This window comes from Ostrinia nubilalis, chromosome 23 (assembly GCF_963855985.1).
Source record: "Ostrinia nubilalis chromosome 23, ilOstNubi1.1, whole genome shotgun sequence".
NCBI classification, from domain to species: domain Eukaryota; kingdom Metazoa; phylum Arthropoda; class Insecta; order Lepidoptera; family Crambidae; genus Ostrinia; species Ostrinia nubilalis.
In genome coordinates this window covers 4,012,096-4,023,962 of record NC_087110.1, presented here as the reverse complement: position 1 = coordinate 4,023,962, position 11,867 = coordinate 4,012,096, and the positions used below count along the sequence as shown (strand labels likewise).

The window sequence follows — 11,867 nt, the reverse complement described above, 5'->3', positions numbered from 1 at the left end:
ACTTTTTTGGAGTCAATTTATTTTTAAAAGCCGATTTTTTTAAAGTAGTTAATTTTATTTTTTACTTTAGTGTTTATAATCTGAACTAAACTCGGAACTGAACTAAACTTGCTGACTTGAGAAACTCGTTTCATATTTATAGGGCCAGGCTACTGCCCTGCCCTTTTCCCCGCCATCTCTTTCTTTAGGTAAATCGCGATTTTTGCAATTTTTTTCCAAGTGGCAATTAGTTTTACAATATTTTAATGAATTACACAGATGCATAATTTTATCCTCTACAGCTTGATACAAGTTTCATCAAGATATCTCTAAAATTTCTGAAGTTATCGCTAAAAAACTAATTAAAATATTGTAAAAATGGCAAAAAATGCGCATAAAATAACTATTTATACCACCAAACCAAATTGCATGTTCTTCTACCTCCAAAGAAAAAACCATGCATAATGGCATTTCGCAAGCCAGGAAGAACAATATCTTGAAATCGCTTCAAAAGGGAGCTCCCATACTTCTGAGTGATTTATGACATAGATGCCTATTTTCAAAATTTAAAATTTTCTAATAATGTTGATCTGAAGTATATTAAAATTATTTCCAAATGAACTTTTTTCGTGTTTTATTTTCTTTTACAAGGTTTTTTAGCAAAAATGTATAGAAAAACTTTTGTGTGAAAATTCCTATGAACACACTAAAACAAAATGCGGTAACTAATAAACATAATTATTATTTAAAGCCCAAAAGCGGTATCTCAAAAATGAGGTAAATAACATATTTTTTCCTTTTTTTCAACACATCAATAAGATATGATGAATTAATAATTCAAAAAATACTTTTCTAAGTTGACGCTAAATCAAAAAAACTAAAGCATGAATTATCTCGATTCTCACTTTTTTGAGATGCCGCTTTTTGGCTTATGAGGGCAGAGTTCTTAAAACCAACAACGTTTAGAAAATTCATTTTCCATTACTCCGACATCAAAAAACAATTAAATTACTCCAGCAGCTTTGGGCAAAGATAAATTCGGTCGACCATTTGGCATTGACCGATGGACTGTCGTCACTCCACTCTGTTTGCTGAGTTTAATGTGATACAGTTTCATTTGGCTAATGTTTTGCATAGAAATGAAGTAGTAGCAAAAAATACCCTGTGTTTAAAATTCGTTACAAAACTTTTAGTATTTTTTGCAGTTTTGGTTTTTAATATTGTCGGCTGCGAGTATTTCAACATCTTATTAAAAAGATACCTACATTGACATCTAGCATTTTTTTATATCAGTTTGATTAAAGAGCAGTACCTAAATAAATCCATTAAATTTTTTTGAATCTCCGTTTTGACTTGTTATCACATGCGTCCTTTTAACTATCTGGGGCAGTTGTCTCATATAATTTGCTACACTATTAATAGATTGGCACAATGACATGCACATCACATGGACCTTGCTACGATCTAATTGAGTAGTTGAACTCATCATGATATTCCAATTCATACGTGTGACGCGATTCTAAAACAATATTGCGGAACTTATCATTAGTTTAACTACCAGCAGCCATGCCAGACGTAACGTTTTTATTAATTGCATTATGTTTATCGTGTGCGGGATCAGAAGCGGCTAGAATTCTTGCGTACTTCCCAGCACCGTCGATCAGCCATCAAGTCGTCTTCAGGTCTTTGATGCAAGAACTGGCAAAGCGAGGACATGAAGTGACCGTTCTGACTACAGACCCAGTGTTCACGAAAACTCCAGCTCCTCCAAATTTAAAGGAAGTGGATTTACATGACTTATCTTATGGAATATGGAAGAAAGAATTTTTACAAAGATCAACTGAAAATGACGATATTGTGTCACAAATCAAACTGATATTCAAATTGGTGAACGATATTATAGAAAAGCAATTGATGAGTTCAGAAGTGAGAAGTGTGATAAATGAGAATAATAAATATGATCTGGTGATAGTCGAAGAGCTTGCAAAGCAATTAACGGTTCTGGCACACTTATTTAAAGCGCCACTGATCCAGTTCAGTTCTTTTGGTGGAACGTTTGATACTTACTCAATTGTTGGTGCACCCATACATGAATTGCTGTATCCCTCCGTTGTAAGACAGAAGCTTTATAATTTGACTATGTGGGACAAAGTGACAGAGTTAGCGAAATTCTACCAGATGCAATATTATTATGACACCCAACTTCTGGAAGAAGAGAACGCAATGCTCAAAAGGGTATTCGGTGATGTTCCTTCTATTAACGAATTGAGTAATAATGTGGATCTGCTGTTTTTGAACATACATCCAATTTGGGAGGGCTCCAGGCCCGTCCCACCGAATGTCATACATATTCATGGAATCCACGAAAAGCCTCAAAGGGATCTGCCAAACGTAAGTTAATGATTCTTTATTAGCATAAACAAGATTTTTTATAACGAAAACACTTTATTATGGCTTCGTGAAAATCTCATTAGAAACAAAAAAACTATTTGTATATCAATCTAAATTAAATTGGGTTTGTAAACTGTGTTTATGAAAATTAAATGGTGTCAGTGGCAACTAGTTAATATTGTAATTATACAAGTGAAATTATTAGTGAATCTTTAAATAGAAAGTTACAAAAACTAAAACCAGATTATGAAAAACATCATCAAATTCAGAATACTATCCTAAGTAGATTAAAAACGATTATTTAAGAAGCGATGCCATACATTCTTATGCGAGTGTGTTGGTTATTTGAATTGTAAATCAATTCTGTGAACTCCAGTATTTCCATTCTTATTAATACTGATGTAGTTTCCAGTGAAAATCCAGTAAAAGCATAGCCTTAATTAAAAATAAAAGAATACGTACTTTGAGTTTTATTGTATTTTATTTTATTTTTCTTAATTCAGAAAACCACAGCTCTTTTTAATAATAATACAAACAGGTATTTTTGTTCTTACAGCCAATAATGGATTCTATATATTATTACAATCTCGTAAAAAACAGTCAAAGGGGCAAAAATGCAAAAAAGTTTTCTAATCTAAATATTAATGTAATATTTATGATTCAAAGAGACGTTGGCAATCTCTGGACTAAGGCCCGGTTTTTTGATTCGTAGTTAAATTAACCAATGGTCAAATTTGACGGATGTCAAATGACAAGTGGTTAAATATCTGAAAAAAATGTTTTTCGAACAATGGTTAGCTTGACTTTTAGTACATTTTTTAACTATTTGTTTACATTTTGTTAATATTTAACCATTAGTAGCAAAATTTAACAATTAGTTATTTTAACTATGAATCAAAAAACTGGGCCTTAGTCAGTTGATAACCTAATTAATGTAATTTCCACTCGTATTACAATAAATCATAATAATTATGAATAATATTCATATAATAATCATATGATATTCATTGAATACTAATCTCAATAACCACTTAAAATGTTATTATTATAATCGGTATTTAATAGCATTGGTGTTCTAAGTGATTTAAATCAAATTACAATTATTTTGTATTTATTTCCATATTTTTAGGAGACCTTGTTGAACTTGGTTTTTACCACTAAAAGTTGACAGTTCATTGAGACTATTCTATAATTATAATATTAAAATAATTTAATTATAATACAGTTCAAATTTGCATCAAGTGTTTTTACGTGTAAGAATCAACACCGTAGTAACTTGTTAAAATAGTTTTGAGCTATCGATATTGCTTATGTAATAATTAATTTATTATTTTCATTATCGAAGAATAATTAAAGTCAATATTAAAGTAGTTCCGTAGATAAATATCGAGGTCAACTCAAAGCAAACTCAACAATAAAATCAATATTATTAGATCCTCCATGTATAACGCCACTTATTGAAGTACTAAGCAAACACTACAATCAATTTAATAATAAGTAGGTATTCACACTAAGGTTATTCTAAAATAAAGTAGGTAGGTACGGGTACTTACGAATCATTATAGCGATAAGAATTCCTAAATGAGAAGCAGCAGTTTTACATTTTCTGGTAACTTATTATATTTTATGACTTTTTTGTCACAATTAGATGCTACTCTTTTATATGTATAATCAGGTACCTGTCAAAATCCATAAAAATCTAAAATCCTCAGAGCTGAATGAATTTTTAAAACTGGAATATTTTATGCATTGTCATTCATGGATTCTATGTCCAAAGTCACCCCAGTCGTGCTAGGATTCGCGCCGTGATAAAATCTTATTATCGATTATTTTAGACGACAAATGTATGGGCGAATCGCGTAAAATTGATAAAACGGCACTATAAAAGGTCATCGGCGCGCATCCTAGGCCTGCGATCACTAACCGTCTATTTATAATAGTATTATTATATTTTAGGACCTCAAAACGTACCTAGACTCCTCAAAACATGGAGTCATTTACATAAGTTACGGGACCAACGTAAAACCATCGCTGCTACCCCCTGAGAAGATTAAAATCATGGTAAACGTCATGTCCAAGTTGAAATACGATGTTCTATGGAAATGGGACAAGGAAGATATGGAGGGCAAGTCTGAGAACATCAAGCTGGCTAAATGGCTGCCTCAATCGGATCTTCTGAGTAAGTACTAGAATACTCGTAGTTGGAAGTTTTCAAATGCAGTCTTCACATCAATCCCGCCGACCCGCCGACATGAGTTGACTTTTGACATGTTCTCAAAATTGTTTTTATTTTAGTTGAATGTTAAAAAATAGTGCTTGTCAACCCACTAAAGCTCTTTCTTCGCCTTCTTTAACCGACATCAACAAAAGGAGGAGGTTCTCAATTCTTTAAATTATTCGAAACAACAATAATAATTACTGTCGTCTAGGTTTTCTGTGAGAGTTCGCTTTACAGCGACACGCTACCTAAATTGTGCCGTCTCTCTTCTTTATTTCTTTCTTATTTTTTCTTGTCTTTTGTGGTGTACTAAAGCCTGGTCCATGAGCACGTAGAATCCCGTCCACTGACCCCAAGCTACCCATCCTTATCGCTCGCGCGTAATTATACGCGCGACTGTGCGACGCGCGCCCGCAATGAGTGTGCGAGCGCGACAGCAATATAATTACGCGCGAGCGATAAGGATGGGTAGCTTGGGGTCATTGGACGGGATTCTACGTGCTCACGGACCAGGCTTTATAAAGTATTCTATTTATTTATCTATGCTCAATTATCCATGTCACAGTATATCTTTATTACAATACTCAATCATTTATCTCATAATGATTATCAAGCTTAGGTATATTTAATAATCCATAATTTACCAGTCAAAACACAGAGGTTCTACCAACCCTTACCCATGTGACATGCATAAATAATTTGAATTTGAGGTTAGACGAAAAAATTTAATTATAATTTATTATGGGTACGTTTTTATACATTATAGCACTTATCTTGTATTTATTACCTACTTCCTTATAAAGTTATATTATATCGTATGTTATCATTTATTATAATACACAAGTCATCACAATTAATTACACGAGATAAGGTGTAGTCTTGGAGTGTATATCATAGTTGCGCCAAACAAAGGTGCTACAAAAGTTGTGGCGACAGTAGGTACGTTATGCCGACAATCGATGGCGCGACTGCACATTAGCTCGACGAACGTTAGCGCGACAGAACGACGGGGCGACAAACGAAAGCACGACAGGACTTTGGAGCGACAAACCCTAGCGCGACATTACTTAGGCTCGACAAACGATTGCACAATAGTGACTGAGTTTCTTGCGCTGCTTCTTCTCAGCACCGGCCCATTTATTGTCCCGAAGCAGTGGTAGGATTAATATTGGGATGTGTAAAAGTGCTTTTTAAAAGCCTATTTGCAAAAATAAATGAATTTTATGAATTTTAAAAAAACTTTTGCTTGTCTAAATATTTTATGCTAATTGAAGTCAAAAGGCCATCAGACGGATTGAAGACAAAATAATATAATTTATCTTCTTTATTATTATACTAATTAAATACATTGAAGTTGCGGGTTCCCTAACTTTACTGGTTGGGTTATTAACATTTTATTAGCGTTACGTGCTTAGGGGAGGCCTTTGTCCAGAAGTGGACGTCACTTGGCCGAAACGTAATTCCGTACTAATATGATGAATGAGAAAATAATTATATTTATCTGTAAGTATACCTACTGTAGTTTCGAGAACTAGGGATCATATATTTATTCTGGATTTTAAAAGACTCCTCTATTATTATGGCGGTAACAAATGTCATTCGGAGATCAGTCGCTATGTGTGTCAAATGACAGTCCATTTTCCATCAGCAAATCAGGATTACAGAAGGAACGAGCCCTTATTCTAATTCATTTTGCAGGACATCCAAACATCAAGCTGTTCATAACCCAAGGAGGTCTCCAGTCTACCGATGAAGCCATCAACGCTGGAGTACCCCTCATTGGTATACCCATGCTTGCAGACCAGTGGTACAACGTCGAGAAATATGTTCACCATAAGATTGGCTTGAAAGTTCATATGGACACCATGACTGAAGAGAGTTTAAGAGAGACTGTGAAAAAAGTAACTAAAGATCAAAGGTTTGTGAAACGTATTTTGTGACTGAATATTTTTTGTAGCAGATTCGCGGGGTTACTTATGCCCATTTTCACCATTGTACGCGCCAGCATTAAAACCTCATGCAATTCAAACTCATGTCACACTATTCTATCACTCATTCTGACAGTCCTTTTCCTATCCTCTCCCTCCCACCTTCAGTCTCGCTCTCGCATCGCAACGCGCCGCTTCGCCTACCTATCTGGGCGTTAATTACTAAATAAGTATCCAAAATAAACCAATTCAAATAAACCCAAATCGCGCGCTAAACTCAACTCAATAAAAATTCAAGTGTTTGTGAAAGTGAAAGAAGAACCAAGCTTGGACCGTCCTGTGGAGTCTGCTCAATCGAAGGTATCCCATCCCGTTCCTATCCCAATCTCCTACAACCATCAATACCTAATTTTTAAGTGACCCCTATGGTAACACATAACAGGAATTTTGTTCCATAGGGGTCACTTAAAAATTAGGGATTGATGGTGAAAACGGGCATTAATCTCCTATTTAAGGACGAAGCATACTTATTAATCTAGAAACGGATCTTTCAAGCGCCTGTCAACCACGAGGCGAGGCGTTTACGTTACGGCACAGAATACATAATAGTAGCAACAGAAATTGCACTCCTTTGTGTAGGATCAGATGCCGGCATTTTAACGGTAATAATAATAATGCAAAATATCCAACGCACATGGTGCATTCGAAATCGCACCTTACTACTACGCTCACAAGAGCGCAATTTTTTTGTGTTCAGAATTGATCTACCTCACAGCTCAAGCGTCAGGGTTGTATAAGCAAAGTAAAATAAATAAAAACTTAATTTTTTATTGTATTTACGATTGGTAAACTTTAATTTAGTGGTGTTTGTATAATCGTACCATCTCTAAAGTACCTATTAATAAACTTCAGTGTTGCGATAATTCGAAATTGGACAAACAGTTTTAAAAGGTGTAGTGTCGGAAAATAGACACGGTGAAGTAAAGTTAATGTTTTTATTAGCTAAAATAATTTTTTTGCTACAGTTTTTTGTCATAAGTATTTCAAAATTATTTTAAAAGTGTAGTTTTTTATAATTATTTAAATCACTACAATTAATTATTACTCCTAAATATTTCGATTTTCCATTAAAGAAGAATAACAGTGCCGTTGGAACAATAAACCTTGATTGCGACGATGATACACCGAGCGTGTATAGAAATACGCGTGTGCTCACAGGCGCGTCACGGCGCGTGGCGGCCTTTACTGATTTGCAACTTGAAGTTGTCGCGCGCTGTAGGTAATTATCTCGGCCGGCATAGGCGAGTGACGGAGGCCTGGTTACGGTGCGGGTAAATGTGCGTTGCATGGAGTTTCATACAATACTGACCGCTTCGATTTGATATGGTTACGATACCTTTCCGGGTTGATAAATGTGCTAACCCACGTCCTCGGTTACCTACGCCATATCGAATGACAAATGATCGAAAATCAAAATATCGAATACGTTTCATCGAACGATCAAAATATCGATCGATCAAAATATCGAAGGCTCAAATTAAAATATCGAACGATCAAAATATCGAACGTTTAGAATATCGAACTATCAAAATATCGAACGATCAAAATATCGAACGATCAAAATATCGAACGATCAAAATATCGTAAGTCGATATAGACGTTTTTATTAAATTTCATCATGCATAATTTCTTCAAGTTTATAAATTTTGAGAATAATGTCCGTGGGGACCTATTATAAGCCTAGCCTGTCCCAAAAAGGAAAGTTCAGAAATGATACGTGATGAAATTTAATAAAAACGTCTATATCGACTTTCGATATTTTGATCGTTCGACATTTTGATCGTTCGATATTTTGATCGTTCGATATTCTGAACGTTCGATATTTTAAGCATTCGATATTTTGATCGTTCGATATTTTGATCGTTCGATGAAACGTATTCGATATTTTGATTTTCGATCATTTGTCATTCGATATGGCGTAGGTTACCCCTACGTCCTTAATCCCGCTGGGACGATCAACCGACAAATATGACAAATGACATCCGATAATGACGACCGTCTTTTGTTCCAGCTACCGCCAAAACATAGTTCGTCTCCGTTCCTTGATGAAGGACCAGAGAGACACGCCTTTAGAACGTGCTGTATGGTGGACAGAATACGTATTACGTCACTCAGGCGCACGTCACCTCCGCTCACCTTCAGCTAACATGCCGTGGCACCAGTATTTTGAATTGGAACTTATTTGTACTGTATTAGGAGTGATATTTGTATGTTTAATTGTTGTTGTAATAGCTTTAGTAAAGTTGGTTAAGGCTTTAAAGAGAGTGTTAGGGTTACAAGTGAAAGTTAAATGCAGTTGATGTTGGTATGTTTCATCTAAAAATAGATAAATTTTATACATAATAATGTCACAGGAGATAAGATTAACGTCTATTTCTTGATTATTGTTCACCTTAAGTGTGTGATTGTGATTGTTGATATAGCTGTTATAAGTAACTCTATATGAATAGTAATATAGGGTTGCATTACAATAATAAATAGATTTTGTATTAGGTAAATGTGTTTTTTTTTTATAGTTGAGTTAAATCATACCCACTCGGTGGACCGACGACCTAGTGAAGGTCGTAGGAAGCACCTGCAAAAGTCCTGGGGGGAGGCCTTTGTCTAACAGTTGACGTCATTTAACGGAAACGAATGAACGAAAATCCAAAGTAAAATGCGACACACTATCCTATAATTTAACATCAATTACCAATCTCTGCCTGTTTATTAAATAAACAAACATTACAATATCAATATTAGCATTTAGAAATAGTTAACAGTTATGATAACACAAATAATGTCGCAGTATGATAAATTAGTAGGTAGGTACCTATTTAATTTGATAATGTACGGTCAACAGTACGTCAACGTAAACACTGTGGTATCTTACGTAGTTGCGATAGGGGCGACTTTGCAACGAAAATGTATAGCTTGATGTGCTGTTGACTGTACATTGTACAACAGCAGATTAGGCCTGCTGTCCATTGTCTGTCATTTGACAAATGCATGCACACCACATGACGAACTCAAGACGAGTAGGACGCCACCCACCACGTGCCGCTCCGTTGACACAGTTTTGATTTTTTCTTCGCAAGATGCAAGCAATCGTTGATTGACGATAGCGTGCGCATGACATGCAGTTTACGTTGACAGCAGGCCTTAAGGTAAACATTGTGGCGTGTTATGCAGTTGTGATAGAGGCAATTTTGCTACAAAAATGCATGTGTGATTTACGCATTGCATGTAAGTCAAGTAGATATACCTACATTGTTATTTACACAATGGTTATCATCATCTTCCTTTTTCTTTTCTTTTCTTGTTTTACAATTATTAAGTATCTTCTATCTATCTATCACCACCATCATTCTAGAAGTCAAACCTGAAGCATATAGAGGATTTAAGATTTTAAACTTTCGCGTTCCATTTCAATTAAAATAGAGAAACACGGGTCTCAACGCGACATTTTTCATAAATATGAGTACTGTTAATTGTGAAAAATGTAAAATGTTTAAATAACGGTATCGTTATAACCAATGAGCTGCTGTCATAGTGACATTGACGTAATGTCAATGTTACACTAGAAATGTTAGAATAGAGGGACGCGCGTCGGACGACTCCGCGCGCTTTTGTTCTAAGTGATGATTATTGTATTTAAATTATGGCAATGTAATGTGAAAGTTGAGTATTCAGTGTTTTATTTATGAGAATAGATAGGTGGACCGACGACATCATAAATGTAGCAGGAAGGCGCTGGACGCATGCCGCTACCAACCGGGCAACATGGAGCTTTGGTGGAAGCCTATGTTCAGCAGTGGACGTCCTATGGCTGAGATGATGATGATGATGATGATGATTTCTCTATTTTCAACCGACTTCAAAAAAGGAGGAGGTTCTCAATTCGACCCGTATGTTTTTTTTTTTTTTTTTTTTTTTTTTTTTTCTATGTTTGTTACGCGATAACTCCGCCATTTATGAACCGATTTGAACAAATCTTTTTTCAGCGTATAGGTAATACTTCAAGGGTGGTCCCATTTAAATTTAATAATAAAAAAAACAACCCCCAAGGGTGGAAAATTGGGGATGAACTTTTTTATACGCAATATCTCCGCCGATTATAAACCAATTAGAACGATTACTTTTTTGTTGAATAGGTATTATCAAAAGGGTGGTTTCATGCGAATTTGAAGAAAATATTTCACCCCCAAGGGTGGAAAATTGGGGATGAACTTTTTTATAATATACATTAAGAATATGGTCTCAATGTACTGCCTACCTTCAGTGGTAACATCAAGGTAATAATTAGTTAACTAAAAAGCAAGAAATAAGTAAAATTTTATAAAAAAAAATAAAACCGACTCCAAAAAACCTACACTAAAAAGTAGAAAAATAATTACTAATTACCTACTTATTTATTAGGACGAATTATTAATATTTATGTAGGTATACCATGATTGATACTTTTGGAGTCGGTGCAGGCAAACTTTACATGTTTCATAATCTTGGCACCGACTCCAGAAGTATCAATCATGGTATACCTACATAAATATTAATAATTCGTCCTAATAAATAAGTAGGTAATTAGTAATTATTTTTCTACTTTTTAGTGTAGGTTTTTTGGAGTCGGTTTTATTTTTTAGTTGAAATAGAGGATTTGACCTAAATACCCCACGCTGGCCAGACGGGTTCCAAGGTTCTCGTTTAAGTTTGAGTTAGGTACTCTTTTATAATACGAGGTCGATTCGTGATTATGTTAGTGAGTTTCTATTTCCTATAATAGAAGTAGATCGTGAAGCCATAGCCTTAGCCTGATTTAAATAGCCTAGGCTTAGCCCTATTTCAAAATGTTACAGATTTTCTTTTAAGGTGGTGTTTATTTACTTATTTTTTGTTATTAGTATAAAGTGCATTTACAACGCCATTTAACTTCAAGCCTCGTACTCCAGTCCCCAAGAGACAGGTGTTACCTAGTTTGGGGACCACTAGCAATGTTGTCTAAGTTGTTACCTTGGTTGAATAAAGGTTTTTTTTTTTTTTTTATGTTCTTTGAACATTATTATTAATGTTATAAAAAAATTAAGGTATCTACCATTTATGAATAAAAATGAGTAAAATTTTTCACAGATCTAAGATTTTTTAGATTTTACTTTTATTTTTAAAAAAATTGTACCATAAGAGATAATAAATATAAGTAAAGTAGAATGCTGACAGGTAGTACCAACCAACAGTGTTGCAAGCAAAGGAGTGTCCCCGTCAAAATTTCTTTTTTATCAAAAAAGTACAAATACTATTGGCCAACACTGTAAATGATT

General features: G+C 34.6%; 1 protein-coding gene across 1 annotated transcript; it reads left to right on the top strand.

Annotated features, from left to right (window-relative positions):
* Positions 1–1,503: 1,503 nt before the first annotated feature.
* On the top strand, positions 1,504–9,068 carry LOC135083269 (UDP-glucosyltransferase 2-like). The gene is made up of 4 exons (XM_063978008.1): positions 1,504–2,370; positions 4,327–4,549; positions 6,287–6,506; positions 8,588–9,068. The coding sequence occupies exons 1-4, from the start codon at positions 1,546–1,548 to the stop codon at positions 8,874–8,876; spliced, it is 1,557 nt and encodes a 518-aa protein (XP_063834078.1). The 5' UTR covers positions 1,504–1,545; the 3' UTR covers positions 8,877–9,068.
* The last annotated feature ends 2,799 nt before the right edge of the window (positions 9,069–11,867 follow it).